The sequence below is a fragment of the Macaca mulatta genome, chromosome 1 (assembly GCF_049350105.2).
Source record: "Macaca mulatta isolate MMU2019108-1 chromosome 1, T2T-MMU8v2.0, whole genome shotgun sequence".
Classification (NCBI taxonomy): Eukaryota; Metazoa; Chordata; class Mammalia; order Primates; family Cercopithecidae; genus Macaca; species Macaca mulatta.
In genome coordinates this window covers 208,531,537-208,557,358 of record NC_133406.1, presented here as the reverse complement: position 1 = coordinate 208,557,358, position 25,822 = coordinate 208,531,537, and the positions used below count along the sequence as shown (strand labels likewise).

At 52.6% G+C, this 25,822-nt stretch overlaps 2 protein-coding genes across 2 annotated transcripts in view; one reads left to right on the top strand and one right to left on the bottom strand.

The window, feature by feature from the left end:
- Positions 1 to 14,050, top strand: part of HDAC1 (histone deacetylase 1) — a 44,100-nt gene extending 30,050 nt beyond the window's left edge. Inside the window, exons 4-14 of the mRNA XM_015134135.3 lie at positions 3,935 to 4,009; positions 7,033 to 7,171; positions 7,630 to 7,771; positions 9,167 to 9,259; positions 11,006 to 11,114; positions 11,196 to 11,336; positions 11,904 to 12,012; positions 12,106 to 12,236; positions 12,516 to 12,668; positions 13,127 to 13,175; positions 13,445 to 14,050. Of these exons, the coding sequence (XP_014989621.1) occupies positions 3,935 to 4,009; positions 7,033 to 7,171; positions 7,630 to 7,771; positions 9,167 to 9,259; positions 11,006 to 11,114; positions 11,196 to 11,336; positions 11,904 to 12,012; positions 12,106 to 12,236; positions 12,516 to 12,668; positions 13,127 to 13,175; positions 13,445 to 13,472 (1,169 nt within the window). The 3' untranslated portion in view covers positions 13,473 to 14,050. The remainder of the gene's footprint in view (positions 1 to 3,934; positions 4,010 to 7,032; positions 7,172 to 7,629; positions 7,772 to 9,166; positions 9,260 to 11,005; positions 11,115 to 11,195; positions 11,337 to 11,903; positions 12,013 to 12,105; positions 12,237 to 12,515; positions 12,669 to 13,126; positions 13,176 to 13,444) is intronic.
- A 207-nt stretch (positions 14,051 to 14,257) lies between these two features.
- Positions 14,258 to 16,641, bottom strand: MARCKSL1 (MARCKS like 1). Its single transcript, NM_001260707.2, has 2 exons — positions 16,351 to 16,641; positions 14,258 to 15,520 (listed from the first exon to the last, which is right to left on the bottom strand). Exons 1-2 carry the CDS (start codon positions 16,435 to 16,437, stop codon positions 15,020 to 15,022), a joined length of 588 nt encoding a protein of 195 aa, NP_001247636.1. The 5' UTR covers positions 16,438 to 16,641; the 3' UTR covers positions 14,258 to 15,019.
- Positions 16,642 to 25,822: the final 9,181 nt, after the last annotated feature.

Below are 25,822 nucleotides of genomic sequence, written 5' to 3'. Positions count from 1 at the left end.
AACCCAGGAGGCGGAGCTTGCAGTGAGCCGGGATGGTGCCACCGCACTCCATCCTGGGCGACAGAGTGAGACCCCGTCTCAAAATAAATAAATAAATAAATAATAATATAACGAACATCGGCTGGGCGCAGTGGCTCACGCCTATAATCCCAGCACTTTGGGAGGCTGAAGCGGATGGATCACGAGATCAGGAGATCGAGACCACCCTGGCTAACACGGTGACACCCCATCTCTACTAAAAATACAAAAAATTAGCCGGGCGTGATGGTGGGTGCCTGTAGTCCCAGCTACTCGGGAGGCTGAGGCAGGAGAATGGCGTGAACCCGGGAGGCGGAGCTTGCAGTGAGCTGAGATCCCGCCACTGCACTCCAGCCTGGGCAACAAAGCCAGACTCTGTCTCAAAAAAATAAAAATAAAATAATAATAATAATATAATGAACATCCATGTGCCCACTACCCAGCCTGAGAAAGAAAACATTATTAATACAGTTGATGCCCCCTTGGGCATCTTTCCTTGATCACATACCCTTTCTCTCCCACTCCCCCAGCCCCCCACCCCATTACCAGCACTGCCAAGGTATAAGCACTATCCTGAGGTTAGTGTTTAATCCCCACACCTCTTTCTACAGTGAGCATTTGACTGCCTTCTCTGCCTCCACCTCTCACCCAGTATTGCTTCCCTTTAATCTAAAACTAGCCTGAGCATGAGAAAAGTGTATATAGTGGAAAGAGAGAAACCCATAGAAAAGTCCTCCCTAGCCTCACAGATTAGCTCACATGAGTATCTGCTCTTCCATTTGCCCCCTTTCCATCTCTAATCACATAGTTTATTGACTGGGAATAAATAGGCTGGTCATTTCAGCCACATGTTGGTTTGGGGCCTGAAGAAAAATATTTTTTTTTCTCACCTCCAAAACACCCATTCCTTCCCATGGAGGCTCCATATCCCAAATAAGAGTATAAACAAAGCTTTGGAAACGCAGGCAGGCCAAACTCTGTGCAGGAGGAAGTGGCCAGAGAGGGAAATCAGTCGCCAATGGATAAACAGCTGGGGCCCAGGGACCAAAGTTCTTATTTACACAGTCTCCCAGCGTTTACCCAGGAAGTGAGGAAGAGACCCACCCGCTGCACACTCCCTCATGCAGCCACGCTTCTGCAAAGCACCAGATCTTGGCACCCTCCAAGTTTAGGGCAGAACCAGAGCTGGTAACTCTTGTAGTCATTGTAGATCTTGAGCTTCAACTGTGTCTTGAGAGTTTACCAGCACGGTCCAAACTGGGCTCTTCTGCTGTCACCCCAGGGCTGCTCCTTCCTCTGCTTTTGGAACTCTTGTCAGTAACAGTGGGTACAGTAGAAGGCTGGGCAAGAGAATAAGTATGCAGGCCCATACTTCCTGCCTCTGACTTCCTGTAGCTCATCGATGTCTCAGCAGTTACTTTTTTTGTTTTTTGTTTTTGAGACGGAGTCTCACCCTGTCGCCCAGGCTGGAGTGCAGGGGTACGATCTCGGCTCACTGCAACTTCCGCGTTTTGGGTTCAAGTGATTCTCCTGCAGCCTCCCAAGTAGCTGGGATTACAGGCTCATGCCTGGCTCATTTTTGTATTTTTAGTAGAGATGGGGTTTTGTCATGTTGGCCAGGCTGGTCTCGAACTCCTGACCTCAAGTGATCCACCCACCTTGGCCTCCCAAAGTGCTGGGATTACAGGCATGAGCCACCACACCCGGCTGGCAATTACCTTTTCTGTAAGAGGTTTGGAGCTATAAAGTTCCTCTAGGTCTGAGTCTACAAGCTCCAGGTGTGCTTTCCTTCCTGTTTTCATTTCATTTGCCTTGTTGTTTGCATATGTTTCCACATTATGTACTACTTGGTACTTTTACCCCATTAGGCTCGAAATAACTTTACTCCAGTTGTCACTGTGAATGTAACAGTAAGACACTGGACTATGGGAGTCAAGACACCGGGACCCTGATTCTGGTTCTGCTACTGCCTGGTTTTGTAACCTTGGGCAAATCACTTAACTGCTCGGTATCTGTTCCTCCGCGCAGTGGGGTTGATATCTGTCTTGTCCAGCTCATAGAGTTGTGAGGATCACATGAGGTTGTATATGTGAAAGGACTTAGAAAAGGGCCAGGATATATTTTCACAGGCTTTTTTTTTTTTTTTTTTTTTTTTTTTGAGACGGAGTCTCACGCTGTCGCCCAGGTTTGAGTGCAGTGGGGTAATCTCGGCTCACTGCAAGCTCCACCTCCTGGGTTCACGCCATTCTCCTGCCTCAGCCTCCTGAGTAGCTGGGACTACAGGCGCCCGCCACCGCGCCCGGCTAATTTTTTGTATTTTTAGTAGAGACGGGGTTTCACTGTGGTCTCGATCTCCTGACCTTGTGATCCGCCCGCCTCGGCCTCCCAAAGTGCTGGGATTACAGGCGTGAGCCACCGCGCCCGGCCTTTCACAGGCTTTTAAGACAGACAAACCAGCTGGGCACGGCGGCTCACGCCTGTAATCCCAGCACTTTGGGAGGCCGAGGCGGGTGGATCACAGGATCAGTAGTTCGAGACCAGCCTGGCCAACATGCGAAACCCCGTCTCTACTAAGAATGCGGAAATCAGCCAGGCGTGGTGGGGGTAGGTGCCTGTAATCCCAGTTACTCCGGAGGCTGAGGCAGGAGAATCGCTTGAAACTTGAGGGCAGAGATTGAAATGAGCCAAGATTGCGTCACTGCACTCCAGCCTAGGCAACAAGAGCGAAACTCTGTCTCAAAAACAAAACAAAACAGACAAACCAAAGCTTGAGGCTTGCATACTGCTTCTGCCATTTACTAACAGTTCACCTCTCTGAACCTGTTTCCCTACTTTTTTTCTTTTTTTTTTTTTTTTTTTGAGACAGGGTTTCTGTCTCGCCCAGGCTGGAGTGCAGTTGCGTGATCTCAGCTCACTGCAACCTGTGCCTCCTGGGTTCAAGCGGTTCTTGTGCCTCAGCCTCCCAAGTAGCCGGGATTACAGGCACTTGCCTCCACACCTGGCTAATTGTTATGTTTTTGGTAGAGATGGGGTTTCGCCATGTTGCCCAGGCTGGTCTCGAACTCCCCGCCTCAAGTGATCCTCCTGCCTCAGCCTCCCAAAGTACTGGGATTACAGGTGTGAGCCACTGCGCCAGGCCCTGTCTCCCTACTTATAAGATGGGACCAAATCTTACCTCAGAAGCTTGTGTGAAGATGGATGATCTCGGGTATTTAACGCATGTAGCGCAGTGTCTGACACATTGTAAGTGCCCAGTGAACAATGTTCTCTGAGTCTCTGTTCTTGCCCCTTGTTTGTCAGCAGGCGTGAGGTCCAGAGGGTAAATTTTTCTCCCTCCAGAAATGAACCAACATTTTCCAAGTTGCTAACTGCTTCTCCATATTAGATTTTTGTTAATTTTCTGACCAGTGGGTGAGTTTGGGATATCAGTATTGCTTGTTACAGATAATGGGCTAAGACCAGGTGTGCACATGCCTATTGGGAGGCTAAGGCAGGAAGACTGCATGAGACCCAGGGAACATAATGAGACTCTGTCTCTACAAAAAACAAAAAAAATTAGCCGGGTATAGTGACATGCACCTGTATGTAGTCCAAAGTACTTAGGAGACTGAGGTGGAAGGATTTCTGGAGCCCAGGAGGTTAAGGTCAAGGCTACTGCACGTGAACCATGTTTGCACCACTGCACTCCAGCCTGGGCAACAGAGCAAGCCCCTGGCTCTAAAAAAGAAAAAAATAATGATGGACTAAAGCTCAAAGATGTTAAACAACTTGATGCAGTCATATAGCCAGTAAGTAGTAGAGCCTGGACTAGAACCCACACCTCCTGAATTTAAAGTCTATGTTTTTTTCCATCAGCTCATAAATATGTAAACTAAAGGAAATTGTGGAAACTAACCTTTTGCTTATTTCTTTCAAGTCAACGTTGGTGAGGACTGTCCAGTATTCGACGGCCTCTTTGAGTTCTGTCAGTTGTCTACTGGTGGTTCTGTGGGTAAGGAATATTCATCCTCCCCCCAGGGGTAGACTGGGTTGTTCTAGTGAGGTCTGCCTTTTAGGCTGCTATCCTAGTTGGCTGATCTGAAACCATGTAGATTGGTCCTGTGGTTTTTACTTAAGTCTCTAAAGTGGCTGGTGTAATGTCTCACACCTGTAATCCCAGCACTTTGAGAGGCTGAGGAGGAGGATTGCTTGAGGTCAGGAATTCAAGACCAGCCTGGGCAACTTAGTGAGACCCTCGTGTCTACAGAAAAATAAAGTAAAAACAATTAGCTGGGCATGGTGGCTTGTGCCTGTAGTCCCAGCTACTCAGGAGGCTGAGGCTTAAACCCAGTAGGTTGAGGCTGCAGTGAGTCGTGGTCACACCACTACACTCTAGCCTGGGCAACAGAGCAAGACTCTGTCTCCAAAAAAAAAAAAAAAGTTTAAAAAGTCTCTAAAATGTCCTTCTGGTTCAGTCCCAGCCCAAGTTCAATCTCTGACATGGTACTGACAGGTGTCCTTGACTGTCCTCTCCTACTAAGAGATCTTATGTACAGGAGTTCCCTGCAGACCTCCTGGGGTTGTTAAGATGCTGTATGTAAAAGCAATTTGTGAACTGCAAAGTGCTATAAAAATGGAAGTGTCATCATCTGTGAATCTGTCCTATGAAAAAGTATGGTAATTACCTTTAGAGGTCAGAAATACTCCCCACGTGTCTCCCACTTCCATTTGCAACTTTTGGGTTATCTCCAGGATGACTCTAAACCCTTTCTTAAATATTTATTTCCCTGTGATCCCCCACCAATATAATCATTGTGTCCACCCCCGCTGCCCGACCAGTATAATCGCAGAAAACAAAGAAGTGCACAGAAAAAAACACAGTCACCCATAGTCCCAGGGTTGGTGGATAACCTCTGTCACCATGTTGGTGTTTGGCCATTCTTTGGTGTGTGTGTTTATATCTGTATAACACATATACAACATCTACATTTTACAAAAGTAGGTTATATACATATCACATATATATGGTTTTATGCCTGCATTTCCTACTTAACGAAATTGTCTGTAGTTTTCTACAGCTTGCTTTCTTGTGGCTCTATGATTATTCCATGTTGTGGATTTACTTGAGTTGATCTAATCTGTCCCTCTTCTTGATAATTTGGATCTATCTATGCTTTTATTGCTGTTAAAATCAACACTGCAGCCGGACACGGTGGCTCACGCCTGTAATCTCAATCCTTTGGGAGGCCGAGGCAGGTGGATCACCTGAGGTCAGGAGTTTGAGACCAGCCTGGCCAACATGGTGAAACCCCATCTCTACTAAAAAATACAAAAATTAGCCAGGCGTGGTGGCGCACGCCTATAATCCCAGCTACTTGGGAGGCTGAGGCAGGAGAATTGCTTGAACCTGGGAGGTGGAGGTTACAGTGAGCCGAGATCGCGCCACTGCACTTTAGCCTGAGTGACAGAGTGAGACTCCATCTCAAAAAACAACAACAAAAAATTAACACTGCCGGCCGGGCGCGGTGGCTCAGGCCTGTAATCCCAGCACTTTGGGAGGCCGAGACGGGTGGATCACGAGGTCAGGAGATCGAGACCATCCTGGATAACACGGTGAAACCCCGTCTCTACTAAGAAATACAAAAAACTAGCCGGGCGAGGTGGCGGGCGCCTGTAGTCCCAGCTACTCGGGAGGCTGAGGCCGGAGAATGGCGTGAACCCGGGAGGCGGAGCTTGCAGTGAGCTGAGATCGGCCACTGCACTCCAGCCTGGGCTACAGAGCGAGACTCCGTCTCAAAAAAAAAAAAAAAAAAATTAACACTGCCACAAATGCACTTGCACACATGAGTGTGTATTTCTCTTTTACTTCTTCTGGGGCCTATTTGTGCTAGTGCTTTTTTTTTTTTTTTTTTTTTTTTCTTTTTGAGACGGAGTCTCGCTCTGTCACCCAGGCTGGAGCGCGGTGCCCGGATCTCAGCTCACTGCAAGCTCCGCCTTCCCGGTTCCCGCCATTCTCCTGCCTCAGCCTCCCGAGTAGCTGGGACTACAGGCGCCCGCCACCTCGCCCGGCTAGTTTTTTGTCTTTTTTTGGTAGAGACGGGGTTTCACCGTGTTAGCCAGGATGGTCTTGATCTCCTGACCTCGTGATCCGCCCGTCTTGGCCTCCCAAAGTGCTGGGATTACAAGCTTGAGCCACCGCGCCCGGCCGTGCTAGTGCTTTTTGACCTAGTGTATCGGCACTATCTTTGGTCATTTTTTTTTCTTTCTTTCTTTCTTTTTTTTTTTTTGAAGTAGAGTCTCCCTCTGTCACCCAGGCTGGAGTGCAGTGGCGTGATCTTGGCTCACTGCAACCTCCGCTTCCTGGGTTCAAGCGATTCTTCTGCCTCAGCCTCCCCAAGTAGCTGGGACTACAGGTGTGTACCACCACGCCCAGCTAATTTTTTTTTTGTATTTTTAGTAGAGACAGGGTTTCACCATGTTGGCCAGGCTGGTCTTGAACTCTTGACCTCAGGTGATCTGCCCACCTCGGCCTCCCAAAGTTCTGGGATTACAGGCGTGAGCCACCGCACGTAGCCTATCTTTGGTATTTTTTCAAAGTTCCTTGACCATGAGCCATAGTAAGAAATAAATTTACACATGCAATCCAGGATACATATAACACATATGCATGCATGCACACACTCACTCACTCTGAAGCCAGTTTTACAAAAGAGCAGTTACCTTTACTGTTACTCTGATATTTTTTTCTATGCTATTTCATTAAAAATATATATATACTAATAATGATGCACTAAATCAATTTTAAGGCCTGCTAATGGGTTACTACCCTCAGTTTGGAAAATAGTATTTTAAGAGTAGCCAGTGTCATGTTTATTTCCTGCTGGAGTAGGGTGGGAGGGAGGGGACTAATCTATGAATTGTACAATACAGCTGTTGAATAGGCAGGTCTTAACCTCTCACTTGGTTCCCTGGGCTTCTTGGAAGAAGGGGAGAGTGGCTTAGTAACCAGCTTATGTTCTCTCTTCCCATGCCCAGCAAGTGCTGTGAAACTTAATAAGCAGCAGACGGACATCGCTGTGAATTGGGCTGGGGGCCTGCACCATGCAAAGAAGTCTGAGGCATCTGGCTTCTGTTACGTCAATGATATCGTCTTGGCCATCCTGGAACTGCTAAAGTATGCCTGCCTGGCCTTGTCTCTTGGAAGAGCACCTTAGGCCAGGTTCCCATTTCCCTTTCCCCCTGGGCTTGCCTCCCTAGTTTGCTTTTCCTACCGATGTGCTGGCTAGGATGTGCTCGGTGAGTGTCTCTGGCCATCATCTCCTTGATGGGGTCTTGGTTTGAACTGAGCCACGGCATGATCAGGGGCAGGTGCTGCTCAGATCCTGCCTCCAGAGTGTCCCTGTGTGGCTGGAGTTGACCCTGGCTGTAGAGTAGGAAGATCGGACTTGGTCGGCTTGGTCAGGCCTCTGGAGACACCTGGCCGCTCTTCCACCTTCCTTCAGCCAGTTTCCACGTCTCTGGTGCTTAGAGATACCTGAGGGAGGCAGCCAGCCCGGTAAGCTGGGACCTGGCGCCCTTGGCGCGTCCCATCCCCAAAGAGCCCCCAGACCCCTGACCCCCTTCTGACCCTAGGTATCACCAGAGGGTGCTGTATATTGACATTGATATTCACCATGGCGACGGCGTGGAAGAGGCCTTCTATACCACAGACCGGGTCATGACTGTGTCCTTTCATAAGTATGGAGAGTACTTCCCAGGAACTGGGGACCTGCGGGTGAGAACGCCCTTTAGGAGCCAACCAGCTCACCCTCAGCTGGCAGCTCTACTTCTCTGTCCTATCTCATGCCACTAAAAACTGCTTCCTGCCTCTTCTGCCATTCAGAATACCATGTCCCAATCTGAAGCTCTTGCCCTGATCTCTTTCCCTTCTTTATTCTGGAGGAAGGGAATGATGGGACATAAAGGGCCAGAGAAAGGAGAAGGGGTCTCCTGACTCACTGTACTTTCCTCTTGGCCACAGCTAGGTTGCATCACACTATTCTTGTGTCTCATAAGCCTTGAGTTCGGGGGTAGGAATTGGGACTCTGAAGGACATCTCAGGTGTTCTTAATGTTTTTGGGTCACTTTCCCGTTTAGCCTTTTGACTGAAAACTATGGACTCTCTCTCCAGAAAAGTACTTGAGATCTTACATCTGATATAGAATAGGTAATAGACAAGTCCCCTTACTGAAGCCCATCCATGAACCTTAGGATAAGAATCCTTGGAAGCTACTTCCTTGAACTGTTCCATCTGCTTCTGTTAGCATGAATGTGGTGAAATCAGCTGCTTTGCCATGCCCAGTGGCCCTTGGGTAAAAAAGTGGCACTAATTCAGTTGTTTGCCATGGCAAGCGTTAGAATAAACGAGCATTCACTTTTGTTGTTGTTGTTGTGAGACAGTCTCTCCCTGTCACCCAGGCTGGAGTGCAGTGGCATGATCTCGGCTCACTGCAGCCTCCGCCTCCCGCCTCCACGCGATCTTGTGCCTCAGCCTCCGAATAGCTGGGATTTAGCTGGGATTATAGGTGTGTGTCACTCTGCCCGGCTAATTTTTGTATTTTTAGTAGAGATGGGGTTTCGCCATGTTGGCCAGACTGGTCTTGAATTCCTGACCTCAAGTTATTCACCCACCTCGGCCTCCCAAAGTGCTAGACTTACAGGCGCATTCACTATTTTGAGGTTACTGGGAAGGACTTTCTGACCTCTCTCCTTCCCTCCACAACACCCTAGAGAGGGAGCATGGGGGAAGAGGAGTGAGCATTAGAGCCCTCTGGAGTGGAAAGGGTTGTCAAGGATGGGTGTTATTTCTGTGACCCACCTGCCAGCCAGCTCTAACCCAATCCCAAGGTAGAAATCTTGTGCTATAGGGTAGGATATTCAATCTCTGGTCCCATCAACAGCTCGCAGCCTGGGTGTAGGCTGAACGCTATGTCCAGAGATGATTTGTCAGTGAAGTTAGATTTGCCAGTGAAGAGAATGGTACTAGCAAGATACCCCTGTTCTGCCTTGGCCCACATCATGGGCCTAGCTTGTCTCTCTTAGAACATCTTCCTTTATCCCTCCAGCCCCCATCCTTGACCTTCCTTCAAGCTTCATCCTTCAGTTTTACTTTAATGTCCTTCTTAATTAGGATATCGGGGCTGGAAAAGGCAAGTATTATGCTGTTAACTACCCGCTCCGAGACGGGATTGATGACGAGTCCTATGAGGCCATTTTCAAGCCGGTAAGTGGCTTTATCCACCCCTTGGGCTACAAACAGGGGATTGGTCGGCGGTTGGGGGGAGCAAAGCACCCCCACCATACCTCAGGAATCTCTCCTTACTAAAGCTGGTGGGGAGATAGAAGTGTTTGAACCCTGGATTGTTGTGTGTTCAGTTAGGGGAACAGACACCCATATTTGTTGTTTCCTTCTATGGGTCAGGTCTTCTGCTGGATACAAATATATCTAGACACGATCTTTGCCCTCATGGACTACAGTGGGGAAGGCAGGCACATACCTAGTAGTCTGTGATTAGTACTGTTTTTATATCTGTTTCTTTGGGCTACTGGGAGATTATTGTGTTCTTTTGGTTAGTGGTATGTCTCCTTGGTTTTTCGTGTTCCTCATTGCCTTACATTGATGTCTGCACATTTGAAGAAGTAAGGACTTACCCTAGTCTTTGCAGACTGGCTTTGTCTGGGAAAGCCCTTCACCAGTCAGCCCATCCAGAGATTCTGGAAAGGCTGTCTGGCATGTTCCATGGGCAGGCTGGCCTAGTGCCTGTGTTTCTGAGGGCTGATCAGAGGAATGAAAGACGAACTACTGCCTGGGCTGGCAGGAGGGTAGCCGGGGATGATTTCACAGAGATGCTGATGTTTAAGTTGGACTTTGAAAAACGAGGAGGTGCCCATGTGAAGAAAGAGGTGATGGCAGTAAGGGTGGCATTTAGTGGAAGGAACAGCACCAGCAGAAGTGCAGAGGTACCAGTGTGGCAGCATGTAGGCCAGTGTGGTATATGGGAGGAATGCTGAAGGAGGTGGTGGGAAGTATATGCTGGGCTCAGTATTTCAAAGGGAGCCTTGAATGCCATGCCGAGGAGTTAAATCTTCACTTATAAACAATAAGAAACTGTTTTTTTTGTTTGTTTTTTTTGTTTTTTTTATTTTTTGAGGCGGAGTCTCGCTCTGTCGCCCGGGCTGGAGTGCAGTGGCCGGATCTCAGCTCACTGCAAGCTCCGCCTCCTGGGTTTACGCCATTCTCCTGCCTCAGCCTCCCAAGTAACTGGGACTACAGGCGCCCGCCATCTCGCCCGGCTAGTTTTTTGTATTTTTTAGTAGAGACGGGGTTTCACCGTGTTCGCCAGGATGGTCTCGATCTCCTGACCTCGTGATCCACCCGTCTCGGCCTCCCAAAGTGCTGGGATTACAGGCTTGAGCCACCGCGCCCGGCCAATAAGAAACTGTTTAACCTGATAAGGTCAGGTAGTCATTCAGCAAACGCTGACTACCTACTACGTGCCTAGTATTTAATAAGGGCTACAGAAGTGGGAGTGTGGTCTCGGTCTCAGTAATATTAGACTCTGCTTGTGAGAATAAGATAAACTAAAAGTGCTTGCTCATAATGTAAGGCTCCAAGTCTGTAAAACCGAATGAGTAGAGTAGATGCAGCTAAGGGTCAGGAAGGCTTCCTGAAGGAAGTGGCACTAGAGCTTGGGCAATAGAAGAAGAGATATAGGGAGTTGACAGGGAGGCCATTCTAGGTTCAGTGTTACTAGAGTTAGAAGGGTCTTAGAGAACTTTTCAAATTGGAAAACTGAAATCCCAAGTGGGGAAGCAAGAGCTTCAGCCTGGCACTCCCTTTTCTCTCCCACGTAGCATGAGGGAGAGTGGAAAGGTAGGAGTGGGTGGGAAAGTGTTGCACCCACCCTTTCCACCCCAAGCCTCCTATTGCTTTCTTGAGGTTGGTGGTGACCAGGATGTATCATTTTAGGTCATGTCCAAAGTAATGGAGATGTTCCAACCTAGCGCGGTGGTCTTACAGTGTGGCTCAGACTCCCTGTCTGGGGATCGGTTAGGTTGCTTCAATCTAACCATCAAAGGTGAGACCAGGTAGCACAAGGATGGGTGGGCGGGGTCCTGCTTGGTGCTCCTGTAACTCAGCACCCCTTCTCCCACCAAAGGGCACGCCAAGTGTGTGGAATTTGTCAAGAGCTTTAACCTGCCTATGCTGATGCTGGGAGGTGGTGGTTACACCATTCGTAATGTTGCCCGGTGCTGGACATACGAGACAGCTGTGGCCCTGGATACGGAGATCCCTAATGGTAATAGCTGCAGGGCCAGGTTTGGCTGGGCTGGGTGGGAGCTGGAGCTCATCTGTCCTTAAGTTTATAACCCCTTCCCCGTTGGTCATATGACCACTGTTCTTCTGATACTAGTCACTGAGTCCCCTGCATGTCCTCTTGTGATCAGCAGACCATAACCATCACTTTTTCCCTAGTCCTTTTTAGCTCTGTCCCCTCTCCCTTCTGCTTTTGGTCTGGACAAAGTTCTCAGTGGTAATTTACAGCTTTGGAATTTCTGCTCTGTAGAGTAACTGGAGTAGTGAGTGAAGGGAGCGTTCATAATGAGCATGGGCTCAAGTGTCCTAAACCAGGAACATGGACCTTCTCCTAGCGACATATACACCACTGGTATAGACATAGAGTGATGTTAACAAGATGGAAATCCCATAGGTACCCGTGTCTCACCGTGTCTTGGAGGCATTCTCCTCTGTTTGACAGATGGATCAAGGGCCCAGAGAAACCTACAAATGCTTTAGGGTGCTTACGTGCAAATGGTTCAGGTGCGGTGGCCAGGTCTCTTAACGGTCTTCTCCCTGCCCCAATCAGAGCTTCCATACAACGACTACTTTGAATACTTTGGACCGGATTTCAAGCTCCACATCAGTCCTTCCAATATGACTAACCAGAACACGAATGAGTACCTGGAGAAGATCAAGTGAGTATATCCTCCAGCCACCCCTTGGTTGAACATTCCTGACTTTGGTTTGTCCCTGACCAGAGCCCTGCTACTCTCTCCCACTGGCCACAGACAGCGGCTGTTTGAGAACCTTAGAATGCTGCCGCATGCACCTGGGGTCCAAATGCAGGCGATTCCTGAGGACGCCATCCCTGAGGAGAGTGGCGATGAGGACGAAGAAGACCCTGACAAGCGCATCTCGAGTAAGACCTAGACGCAGAGCCCTATGCCTTCCACTCAGTAGGCAGCCCCCACTTCCACCACCATTCCTGGCTGCACACTCTCCAAGCTCCCCACCTTGGAGAAATCTGTTTCCAGTTCCAGTGCCTGTAGGAACAGGTTAGGGAGCCTGAGCTCCTCCCTCTTCTCTGGTTCCCTTTCCCTTGGTGTCTCTTGGAGGGCCTGCAGGGAAGCACTGGGCATAGATGCTGAGCTAGATCGGCACCCGCCTGCTCTCACCCATGCTTCCCACTCCCTCCCAGTCTGCTCCTCCGACAAACGAATTGCCTGTGAGGAAGAGTTCTCCGATTCTGAAGAGGAGGGAGAGGGGGGCCGCAAGAACTCTTCCAACTTCAAAAAAGCCAAGAGAGTCAAAACAGAGGATGAAAAAGAGAAAGACCCAGAGGAGAAGAAAGGTGGGTTTGGGTTCAGCCGGGACTTGGGTCTTGAGCCTGAGAGGATGAATCTATGTAGGGCAGTGGGAGGAGGGAGTGACTCAGGCCCTGCCAGCTCCTGTGGGGCTCTTCCTCAGTTCCTTGAGCCTTTCAGTGTCTCCCAGAAGTGGCAGGGCCCACAAAACAACGAACCTCTACTGGCCAAGCACGGCTCTCACATACCACCCAAGCCCTTTTCCCAGCACTGCACCCCAGTTTCCCAGGGGGCTGCCTCCGCCCACCAGATTCTGGCTGTAGCAGGCTGGGAAACCGGTCCAACCTGTTCTCTACAGGGCTCACTGGGAAGACCAGGGATGGGCTTTTCTCTCTTTTATGTCCAGTGAGCGTAGTGTTGGGGAAGGGGTCTCAGGGTAAATGAAGACCTCACGGGTCTTTCCAGAGGTGCTGCCCTTAGCCATCCCTGTACTCTTGTGTTCTAGAAGTCACAGAAGAGGAGAAAACCAAGGAGGAAAAGCCAGAAGCCAAAGGGTGAGGAACGAGCTGCCTGCAGCCATCTCCCTGGCATTGGAGCACCAGCCCCTTTGTCCCACTACTCTGAAGAAAGGCACAGGGACAGCTGGTCCAGCTTACAAAGGCCTCTTTCAGGGACCAGTCTGTCCAGCTCTGCAGTTCTAGGCAGAGCTAGGAGCCCCAGCCCCCAGTAGTCACCTGGGATCCTGTGGAAGTCACTGTGTCTGCACTTTTGCCCCGAGGCTCTGGGCTGGGTCATCTCATGCCAGTCTCTGCTCTCTCCACAGGGTCAAGGAGGAGGTCAAGTTGGCCTGAACAGACCTCTCCAGCTCTGGCTCCCTGCTGAGTCCCTCACCTTTCTCCCCCAACCCCTCAGATTTTATATTTTCTATTTCTCTGTGTATTTATATAAAAATTTATTAAATATAAATATCCCCAGGGACAGAAACCAAGGCCCTGAGCCCAGGGCAGCTGTGCTGGGTGAACTCTTCCAGGGGCCACATTGCCACCCATTCTTCCCCAGTTCTTAACTTTGAACCATAAAGGGTGCCAGGTCTGGGTGAAAGGGATGCTTTTATGCAACCGTAAGACAAAATCCTGAAATGCGAAGTGCCTGCTTAGTAGCTTTGGAAAGGTGCCCTTATTGAATATTCTAGAAGGGGTGGCTGGGTCTTCAAGGATCTCCTGTTCTTTTCAGGCTCCTAAGGTAACATCAGCCATTTTTAGATTGGTTCTGTTTTCATACCTTCCCACTGGCCTCAAGTGAGCCAAGAAACACTGCCTGCCCCGTCTTCTCCTAATTCTGCAGGTGGAGGTTGCTAGTCTAGTTTCCTTTTTGAGATACTATTTTCATTTTTGTGAGCCTCTTTGTAATAAAATGGTACATTTCTATATCCTCCTGAGCTTGTTTCCTACGTGTCATTGGGTTGGTTTCAACTCTTACTTCCCTGCCCTTCTGGTGTCCATGAGTATTGGGGCAACCCCCTGAACAAGAAAACCCCATAAACTTACCTGCCTGCCTTAACTCCTCCCTTGAGGTTTGAGGTGAACTACTTTCCACCAATCTTCTCACCCTACCCCCAGAAGACCACTCATTAAAGCACCACTAAAGGGACGACATTTATTCCTTTTCCAAATGTTACAGTAAAACCAGGTGGAAGAGAATGGTTTTAGCAGTTAGAAAAAAAAAAAAAGTACAAATCTGGGGTTTGGCCATTAAAAGTTATTTACAACAATGGGAGAAAAAAAGACAACAAGAAGTTGTTTCACATTACAGACCTCCCCCCACCCCAAAGCCTAATACTTGCTTACCAAGTCAAAAAAGAGACACAGTTGATTCACAAGCTGGAGGTTTGAACTTGAGTAAGACATTTATAAAAACCTAGACGGGGCAGTGTCCTCCCCAGCCCAGGTGCCACTAGGCACAGCACAAGAGACTAAAAACAACAGGGGGAAGGCTGGACACTCAAGGTTTGGGAGTATAAGCACCCCACTTCTGGCTCAGGGATTTGGGCAGTAGGATAAACAAAACCTACTTGGAAAAGAATTGGGGAAGAAAACCAACAACTGCCTTATGCAGGGGTGGGGACAGGGAAGGAGGTAGGGCTAGGGACAGGAGCATTTCACATCACTAACCTAACTTGGGAAGCTGTAAGGGACCATCTTCAACTGGCCTTAGAACCAGATGGCTGATGGGAGAATCCACAGGAGGGAGAGGAGGAAAGGGAACGTGGCTGGGAGGAGGCAATAGCCCCTTCCTTTCTGGGCACAGGAAGGCAGCCAGGGCACCAGGTCCAGGCAGTGACCTCACAAGGACAGCACAGTTTTTGCAGCTTAGAGATCACCCACCTGCCCCCACCTAGCTACTCATTCTGCTCAGCGCTGGCTGGTGTAGGGCCACTCTCCGGCCCCGAGGGAGTGGATGGCTCTGTAGCCTGGGGCCCTGCCTCTTCTTCTGAGGCCGCACTAGCCTCTGCCCCCTTGGCCTGGGGTTCCTGGCTCTCAGGGGTGGCTGCGGCCTTCCCTTCCTGGGCAGTGCCCTCGTCGCTGCAGGCACCGATCTCCCCCTGCTCCTGCTCTTCCTCTGTGGGTGAGGAGGCAGAAGAATCACCCCCACCCTCCTTCCGATTTCTCTTGAAGGACAGGCCGCTCAATTTGAAAGGCTTCTTGAAAGAGAATTTCTTCTTCTTCTTGGGGGTCTCCTTGGGGGGGACCTCCCCCTTGGCCTCAGCACCCTGGCTAGGGGGTGCTGGCTCGATGGCATCGCCAGTGGCCCCGGCTGCCTCATCTGTTCCGTTCACGGGGGGCGACTCCCCTTCACCCTTGGGGGATAAGTCTCCATTGCTTTTCACGTGGCCATTCTCCTGCAGGGCAGAGGGGACAGCAATGAGGGCAGGGGCTCCCCCTCCCCCAGCCCGCTTCTGATCCCTTCTAGAGGAGGGGGTCCCCGATTCGATTCTACTGCAACCCGAAAGTATGGCCCAGGATCCCGTCAAACACCTCCCTCTCGCCCCTCACGGGCGCGCGGGCATCGAGCGCGCAGAGGCCGCGACCGGCAGGAGGCGCTGGGGTCCCGTGGCCCCCACCCCCGTCCCCCGGGGCGCGCTCTCTATTCCGCGCGGAACCGCTCCGGATCTGCTGTGCGGATCCCGGGCAGGCGGGCGAGCCGTTCCAGGCGACATTGGGCGGGAAGCCGCCCCGGGGCGCTGTCTCTCTGCACCTGGACGGCCTATTTTCCCAGCCTCCCGGAGGCTTTGTGTAAACGGCCCCCACCCACCCCAGGCTCTCCCACATCTCGGCTCCCCCTTAAAAAAAAAAAGACCATGGGCCACCGAGGTCGGGTCTGCGGGTGGAGTGCGCTCCCCGCCGGGCCCCAGCTCCGCGGCCCCTGGGCGCCCCCTTGGCGTGGCCCAGCAGCGCCTTTGTTCCCCGCGCGGCACTCGGGGCGGCCGGGGGGCAGCGCCGGGGGCCGGGGCCGTGAACAAAGAACGCGGCGGGGCCCGGCCGGCGCCCCCTCCCCGCCCCTCCCCTCGCTTCGCCCGCGGGGGCTGCGGCGCCGAGAACAAAGGGACCGGGCGGGGGAGGGGGCGCCGCGTGTCCCGGGCCGGACAAAGCGCGCGGCCCCGGCCCCGGGCCCTAGAGGGGGCGAGGTGCGAGAGGAGGGGCTGGGGCCGGCCGCGCCAAGCGTACCCACCTGGCCGTTGGCCTTCGCGGGGGAAGCGCCTGCTGCCTCCTCGGCGGTCACGTCGCCCCGGGGAGCCTTGGAGCTCTGGCTGCCCATGATGGGGGTCTGCTGGGGGGCGCTCGGAGCCGCCCCGGGCTCGCGCCGCAGGGGATAGTACGGCGGGGTTGGCCCGGCCGGCGGAGGGGTGGGGCTGGCGCCCGAGGGGGAGGGGTGCCGGGGGAAGCCGAGCTGCACCTCCGCTCCGCGGCCGACCCGCTAGCCGCACCCGCCGCCGCTCCGCTCCGCGCCAGAATGCCGCCCGCCGCCCGCCGAGCTCCCTATATATAAGCGCCCGAAGCTCGGGGCGGGGCCGGACATTTAAATGCGCGCCCAATCGAGGGGCGGAGGCGGGGTCGGCTCGCAGGCCCCACTTGCGCAGCAGGCGACGCTGGCGGTCGGGTACCCCCCACCCCTCCCGAATCCCAGGGGCAGGTAGAGTCCGGTGTGGGCAGGAGCGAGGCCGGTCCTTCCGCGAGCTGGGCGGGTCGGGTCGGGGCGGGGCTGGGGGCCTAGAGGAAGGGGACGGGCAGTCATTCCTTCTTCTCCGCTCCACCTCTTAGGTGGGCGCCCCGGCAGCCTGGAGCGGCCCCCAACGCCTTGGTCCTGCAGCCGCTGTCAGTCTCCCCGCTTGAACCCTTCGAAGGGCTCACACGACCAGACCCGTCAGATGACTGGTCCTGAATTATATACTCTAGAAAATGTGGTCATAGAAGCCGCAGGGCCACTGCGCTGGGCTCGGCACCCGCTCCGGCCTGGAGAGCGGTCAGAGGTCCCACCCACGTCCCTGCCTGCCTGCCGTGGCCAGCCGTGGAGCAGAGGGCTGTGACTTGCCTTGGGGTCACTCTGGTCAGACTAGTGAGGACTTTCCCTCATTCTTCCTTTCAGTCCCTTGGTGGCCAGTCATTCTGAGTGGGGACAGACAGATTTGCCTTCAGCCCCTCCCACCCTCAGCTGGGACGCACTGCAAAGTCCCACGTGGGGTATTTTGTGACCTTGAAGGGCATCTCCATCCCCGTTGAAAGGCCAAGGCTTAGCGGCATTGACAACCTGTCTGGCCTGCTCTGGTCTTTCCTCTTTACCTCGACACACAACTCTGCTCCCCTACATCAGGGTGCCCCAGGCCGGCAGAGAAACCCCAGCCGGGGACTCAAACCTCAAAACACCCCAGTTTCTGAAGGGGAGGGATAGGATGCCACCAAGGGTCCCTCCAAGAGACAGCCCCTTGAGGACAGCCCTCAAAGCTGCCCAGCCCAGCTTCCCACCCTGCCTGAGAGCAAGGGAGCCTGGAGGCAGGATGGGGGTGGCTGGAGACTCCCTAGCTCTGGTCCTCTGCCACCTCTCCTTCCGCTGGCCTGGATAGGCTGGTGGGAACCCCAGAGTCCTGGGCGGCCCTGGATGTCTGTGTCCGGCTGCCAGCCCTCAGCCCCCAGGAGGAAAGGGATGGGGGCTGGAAGGAAGCAAAGTGTTGCAAATGCAAGGCTGTGTCCCAGCCAGCTCAGCAAGTCCCTCCCCTCCCTCCTACGGTGAAGCCTCCTGGGAGGCCTGAGGCTGTGAAGTGTGGAGACACCCCAGGGCCTGAGAACTTGGGAACTCCCCAGAGATCTGACCAACAAAGGGGCGGGGAGGGCTGAGGTGGCTTCTACATTCTGCACTCACTCCTGTATCCTCCATCCCCACCCCCACCCTGAGACTACAGAATACCCTCAGCTATCTCAGGTTCACTCGCCCTCCACCCCCCACCCCATTTCACAGACTGGGACACTGAGGTTCAGGAAGAGAAAGTGACATGCCCAAGGGCACACAGCAGCTACCAGTAGCTGAGGGTGAGAAAAGGTTTGGAGAGATTTGATAACATGGGCCAAGGGCTGTAAGGAATCCCCTGGCAGAATGTTCTGTTGAGATCTGGGGCTGCCTGGTCAGAGTGGGAGGCAAGGGCTACTTCTGGGACAGGGAGAGGCACCGTGCCCCCACCGCAGCTCATTGAAAGTACCGTGACTTCTCCACAGCTTGCCACTAAGGGACGGATGTCATGACCTGCTCTCTGTCTCAGCCACAATAGGGAACCCACAATGCTGCCAGGCGCTGCCTGCACCAGCTGGCTGGGCTCAGATGGAGGGAGGGTGTGTGAGTCTTGGAGGGGTTGGGGTCAGAGGTTAAGAGCAGAACCTAAGGCTTCTGATCTCCAGGCACTGCCTGGCGGGGATGAGAGGCAAATATTCCCAAGGATCCCAGGAGTAGCATCGAGGAGCATCAGGGTGAAAGACCCTGGGTCCCCAGAGCCCCAGAGGGAGCCTGGTCCCCGGGGGAGGCCCTGCATCCCCACCAGACATCCCAGGAGGCTGGGGAGGGGGCGCCTGGGAGCCTGATCCCTCAGCAAATCCAGGTCCCAGCAGAATCTGACTTCTGGAAGAGGCAAGAGGTTTAGGATGCTTTAGGGTGGGGGTGGGAGGGTACAGCAGCCCCATGGCCTCCTCGGTCCACACTGCAGCTCCTTCCTCCCCAGCTGCTGCCAACCCAGACAATGCGCCCATTGTTCTGTGTCTCCGGGAGCCTGTGTGCAACTGCGTGTATCTGTTTCTCTCTGTGGATGACTGTGTGTATTGCTCTGTGTCTGTGTGTGTGAGACTTTCTGGCTGTGTGTGTGTGTGCGCGTGTGCCCAGGTGTGCACGTTTGTGGTTGCATGTGTCTGGATCTTTGTTTGGCCCTGTATATTCAAGGGTGAAGGAGAGAGCCTGGTGATCCTGGTAACTGAGACTTGCTGAGTATGTACCTGCCCTTCCTTGAGACTTGGTGACTGTGTCTGACTGGGTGTGAAACTGTGAGTGTGTGGCTGTATGAGAGGATATCGATGGGCCGGGTGTGGTGGCTCTCGCCTGTAATCCCAGTGCTTTGGGAGGCTGGGGCGGGAAGATTGCTGAAGCCCAGAGTTCGGGAATATCTGAGTGTGTGGAGCAAAGAGCGGCTCCTTTATGTCTGGGTGAGTGTTCCTGAGGGGGGCTGTGTGTGCCTCAGTGTGTCATTGAGGCTGTGGCTGTGGTGGTTAGAACATCTGAGGTGTGGGCATTTGCCAGGATGGAGTGACAGGGAAAGGAGGAATGGGAAGGACAGGGTAACTCTGAAATGGATGGGGGAAGGGAAGCTGTAGAGACCAGAGACCCCGCGTTCACACAACTCCTCATCTGTCCCAGTTCTCCTAGTAAGGGCTGTGGCCCTGGCCCTGGCCCTGTCCTGAGATGCTCCCGGCCCCACCACGAATCAGGCAGGGACAGCAGAAGATGAATTTCCCTGGCAGGAAACCTGGGACCTCTAGAGAGATGCAGAGCAGGGCTGAAGATGGGAGGGGGCAGCGGAAACCAGTGCCCCATGAAGGAGGTTGGGGGGGCTACTTTGACGCCTGTCAGGCCCCAGAGCCTTGTGTTGAGGACTGGATTAGATGCCAGGGGAGGTGTGAATGGGCAATAAGTAGTCAGAGATGGAGGCGTGGGCCTTCCTAGCGGAGGGACCGGCATATGTAAAGGCCTCGAGATGGGAAGTGACATCATCAGAGGTTCCAACGGAGGCCCTAGGGAACGGCGACTTGGCACAGCCCCAGTCCCCATCTCCTAGGGAGCATCAGCTGGACCTGAGACCTCAGTTCTTGCCCCAGGTTGGCCTCTTCTTGCTGTCACCATCAGCCAGTCCTCTCTCTTTGGCCTCCGTTGCTTATCTGTACAGTGAGAGGTTGGGCTCTGTGACTCATAGTTGCAGATACTGACTGGAGTTCCTCTTTCTGCTCACACTTAGACGTCAAGAGTAAGTGGTGAGTCAGGCAGGGTCCCAGCCCTCAGGGGTTTCCCATGAGGGGAGGGAGAGAAGAGACAGGCCATATCTTAGGGAGAAGAAAGCCAGACCTAGCATTAGATGAAGGACCTGTGGGCTGCCTGGAGGAAGAAGAGCATGGAGAAGAGCTCAGAGCAGGACAAAGTGGGAACAGGAGTGGTAGGTGTGAGGGTGCAGAGGGAGGCAGAGGCCTTTTCTGGAGCAAGGTTTGGGAGGTGGGATCCCTAGGATTTGTTAACTGGCTGGGTGCAGGGACCAGATGCTGATGCCGCCCACTTTTCTGTTTGGGGTGACAGTGGGTGAAGTGGACCCGTCAACTGAGATAGGCCATCAAAGGGAAAAAGAACGTGGGAGGGAGTTGCTGAATCTAGTCCTGTTACATTTGCGATGTCCAAGGAAGATTCAGGGGGATGTCCAGAAGGCAGCCTGAAGTCTATATACTTCACGTAGACATGTGATCACATTTCCTGAGCCAAAGGCTAGAGCCTAAAGGCTGGCTAGTGACCTTACAGGGACAACAGACAGAAGGTTTTAAGTCAGGACTGACCCCTGAAAATCTAGGCCTCTGATTACTGCCAATAAGAGGGTAATGGCAGCCAAGTCATGCATAGGACGCCCAGGAGGTGCCTGGGTGGCAGGAGCACCGCATTGGTGGGCAGCAGCAGGAGAGGGCTCCGGGAAAAAGCCAGCAGCAGACTAGGGGCAGGAGAAAGCCCAGAGTGCAGACCAATGGGAAGAATCTTTAAAAGGCGGGAAGGGGGCAGGGTGCATCCCAGCACTTTGGGAGGCCAACGTGGGCAGATCACTTGAGGCCAGGAGTTCAAGACCAGGCTGCCCAACATGATGAAACCCCACCTCTATCAAAAAATACAAAAATTAGCTGAGTGTGGTGGTGCGTGCCTGTAGTCCTAGCTACTCGGGAGGCTGAGGCTCGAGAATTGCTTGAACCTGGGAGGCAGAGGTTGCAGTGAGCAGAGATTGTGCCATTGCACTCTAGCCTGGGTGACAGAATGAGAATCTGTCTAAAAAAAAAAAAAAAAAAAAGGGAAAAGGCAGGAATAGGGACAGGGTGCAGTGGCTCACACGTGTAATTCCAGCACTTTGGGAGGCCAAGGCAGGAGGATTGCTTGAGCCCAGAAGTCTAAGACCAGCCTGGGGTGTAACACAGCAAGACCTCATCTCTACAAAAAATAAGATAGGCCAGGTACAGTGCCTCATGTCTGTAATCCCAGCACTTTGGGAGGCTGAGGCATGCAGATCACTTGAGGCCAGGAGTTCAAGACCAGCCATGGCCAATATAGTAAATCCCTGTCTCTACTAAAAATACAAAAATTACCCGGGTGTGGTGGTGTGTGCCTGTAATCCCAGCTACTTGGGAGGCTGGAGGATGGCAGGGTGGTGGAGGTTGCAGTGAGCTGAGTTTGCGCCACTGCACTCCAGTGTGGGCAACAGAGTGAGACTGTCTCAAAAATAAGTAAGTAAAAAGTAAATGTTTTTTTTTTTTTTTTTTTTTTTTGAGACGGAGTCTTGCTTTGTCACCCAGGCTAGAGTGCAGTGGCCAGATCTCAGCTCACTGCAAGCTCCGCCTCCCAGGTTCACGCCATTCTCCTGGCTCAGCCTCCCGCATAGCTGGGACTACAGGCGCCCGCCACCTCGCCCGGCTAGTTTTTTGTATGTTTTAGTAGAGACGGCGTTTCACCATGTTAGCCAGGATGGTCTCGATCTCCTGACCTCGTGATCCGCCCGTCTCGGCCTCCCAAAGTGCTGGGATTACAGGCTTGAGCCACCGCGCCCGGCCTAAAAGTAAATGTTTTTAAAGGCAGGAAGAACAGAGAGTAATCACCATCATTGCTGCCGGCGTTGATTGCGTGCCTGTTGTATGGCAAGCCTTGTGCTGACTGCTTTCCATATGTTCCCTCTGACCCTGTGAGATGTGTCCCACCACTGTCCCCATTTCCAGAGCAGGAAACAAGGCCAGGACTAGGGGAAGGTGGTTTTTAAGAGCTCTGAGGCGTGTGTGGTGCTAGGGTCAGCTGGAGGCTTCCAGAGAGAGTTCCGAGCTCCAGGCTGAGAGGAGATGCCAGAGGTGCTGGCGAGGAAAGCCAAGGCAGTGGCAGAGTCTGCCCCAGGGGCTGGACACTGCAGAACCAGCGCTACTTCTCATGCGCCTGGGCTCCCTGGCTCCCGGCTTGGTTGTCAGCAAGACCCAGGTGTGCTGTGTCCCTGCCAGTGACAGGCCTTGAACCCTGCTCTGGATACGGGGACACCTCAGGGGCCCTTCACTGGGAGCTGCCATCCAGACAGTGACCAAGTCATAAGGACAGGGATTTCGAAAGTTCCCTTTCAGAATTCTAGGCCACCCAGACCTTTCATTTCTCCCTTCCCCTCCTGCTTCCCCTGGCTGTGTGTGTGTGCGCGTGTGCACACGTGCACACGCATGTGTATGTGTGGTGGTTGCATAGACTGGATGAGGCCCAGCCACTATCTGATAGAGCTGTCTCTCTGGGGCTCAGTTTCCCCAATAGCAAAGAAGCCTGTAATTCCAGCTTGCCTGCTGACCTCCCCCAGGCTTGATGAGGTCACCAGAAATTCAACCCAGTTTATCTGGGCTGCCCGGAGCCTACCCTCTCCCCCTTCTCCTCACCTCTTCCTGACTTTCAGTTTCTTTACAGATCCTGGGTACCTCTGGGAAAGGAGTGGCCAAATCAGTGGAATGCGGGTTGCTTACAACTTTCCAACCAAAATTCCCCACTTAGGGGAAGTCCCTTCAAAAGAGAAACTGGGCCGGGCATGGTGGCTCATGCTTGTAATCCCAGCATTTTGGGAGGCTGAAGCAGGCAGATCATCTGAGGTCAGGAGTTTGAGACCAGCTTGTCCAACATGGTGAAACCTCGTCTCTGCTAAAAATACAAAATTAGCTGGGCATGGTGGCATGTTCCTGTAATCTCAGCTACTCGGGAGGCTAAGGCAGGAGAATCGCTTGAACCCGGGAGGCAGAGGTTGCAGTGAGCCAAGATCACTCCATTGCACTCCAGCCTGGGCGACAAGAGCAAAACTCCGTCTCAAAACAACAACATCAAAAAGAGAAACGGAAACTCCCTCCTAGCCTAGTCCCCAATCCCACCCCTTTCTACATCACCCCAACCCCACCCCACTACCTCTCCTATTCTGCCTCTGCCCCCAGATGATCCGAGCCCACACTACTGCTGCCTTCCAGCTTTGCAGCCCTAGACAGGTCCCTTCCCCTTCCTAGCCCCACTCGCCCACTCGAAAATGAAGACACTGGGAACCGCTTCAGGTGGTTGTGAGGTTGGGTGAGGTATTCTTGTGTTGAGGTGGTGTTCGTGGTAAAGAGCTGGCTCCATTGCCACTGTGTGACTTTAAGCCCTCTCTGAGCCTCAGTATCCTCATCTATAAAATGGGAATGATAGGCTGGGCGCAGTGGCTGACGCCTGTAATCCCAGCACTTTGGGAGGCCGAGGTGGGCGGATGACAAGGTCAGGAGATCGAGACCATCCTGGCTAACATGGTGAAACCCCGTCTCTACTAAAAATACAAAAAAATTAGCTGGGCATCGTGGTGGGTGCCTGTAGTCCCAGCTACTCGGGAGGCTGAGGCAGGAGAATGGCGTGAACCTGGGAGGCGGAGCTTGCAGTGAGCCGAGATCGTGCCACTGCACTCCAGCCTGGGCGACAGAGCGAGACTCCGTCTCAAAAAAAAAAAAAAAAAAAGAAATGAGAATGATAATAGTACTCATTCTGTGGGGTTATTGTGAAATAAATGAATTGGAAGCATCAAGGAAAGACCTTAAAACAGAGTATCCTGGCGCGGTTGCTCACACCTGTAATCCCAGCACTTTGGGAGGCCGAGGCGGGCGCATCACCTGAGGTCAAGAGATCGAGATCATCCTGCCCAACAAACCTCATCTCTACTAAAAATACAAAAATTGGCCGGGCGCGGTGGCTCAAGCCTGTAATCCCAGCACTTTGGGAGGCCGAGGCGGGCGGATCATAAGGTCAGGAGATCGAGACCACAGTGAAACCCCGTCTCTACTAAAAATACAAAAAATTAGCCGGGCCCGGTGGCGGGCGCCTGTAGTCCCAGCTACTCAGGAGGCTGAGGCAGGAGAATGGCGGGAACCCGGGAGGCGGAGCTTGCAGTGAGCCGAGATCGCGCCACTGCACTCCAGCCTGGGCGACAGAGCGAGACTCCGTCTCAAAAAAAAAAAAAAAATACAAAAATTAGCTGGGCATGATGGCACGTACCTGTGATCCCAGCTACTCCGGAGGCTGGGGCAGGAGAATCGCTTAAACCTGAAAGGCAGATGTTGCAGTGAGTCGAGATCCTACCACTGTACTCCAACCTGGTGATAGAGGGAGACTCTGTCTCAAAAAACAAAACAAAACACACACACACACACACACCACAAAACCCGCGCATTTGAGGTGCAGACCACACTGGAAGATTTCAATAATGTTCCTCAGGGCTGTTACATAAAATTCCGGGGCAGGCGCCAGACACAAACTTGGTGCCCAACAGTTTTCCATTCTTGTCTTCTCTCTCTCCTCTCTTTCTGCCCTGGGGAGGGGAGCTGGGAGCCTAGGATTGCCCTGAATCAGCCCTGTGGCCCCTTCATCATCTTTCCTCTGGGGCAGGTGGTGAAGGCACTGACTGGGCTGTCCCAACGATGGGAATTGTTCAGGGGGGAATGTATTTGGCTTCAATAAATTTCCTTATTTCCTATCTTCTCTCCCTCTTTTTTTTTTTTTTTTTTTTTTAACAGAGTCTTGCTCTGTCACCCAGGCTCGCGTGCAGTGGTGCCGTCATAGCTCATTGCAGCCTCAACTTCCCTGGGCTCAGGTGATCCTCTCACCTCAGCCTCCCAAGTAGCTGGGACTACAGGTACACACCATCATGCCCAGCTTTTTTTTTTTTTTTTTCCATAGAGACAGGCCTCGCCATGTTGCCCAAGCTGGCCTTAGAACTCCAGGACTCAAGTGATCCTCCTACTTCGGCCTCCCAAAGTGTTGGGATTACAGGCGTGAGCCACTGGCCTCAGTTAATTTCTTAATGAGAAAGGAATGTGCCTCTTTCTCAGAATCCTGAAGATTCTCTCCCTTTCCTTTTGCACCCCGTAAGTGTCCTCCTGGGACCTCCTTTTAGTACCTTTTTCCAGAGAAATATACTGTGGAGTGGCCCCCCACCTGCACCCAAACACATACTTCATCTTTCTGTCCCCTCCCAGCCCCTCCTTAAATTCCCCTTCTCTCTCTCTCTCTCTCTTTTTTTTTTTTTTTTTTTTTTTTTTGAGACAGAGTCTTGCTCTGGCACCCAGGCTGGAGTGCAATGGTGTGATATCAGCTCACTGCAACCTCCGCCTCCCAGGTTCAAGTGATTCTCCAGCCTCAGCTTCCCAAGCAGCTGGGATTACAGGTGCCTGCCATCATTCCCAGCTAATTTTTGTATTTTTAGTAGAGATGGGGTTTTACCATGCTGGCCAGGCTGGTCTTGAACTCCTGACCTCAGGCGATCCACCTGCCTCAGCCTCCCAAAGTGCTGGGATTACAGGCGTGAGCCACCGTGCCCGGCCTAAATTCCCCTTCTCTTCTGCTTACTCAGAGA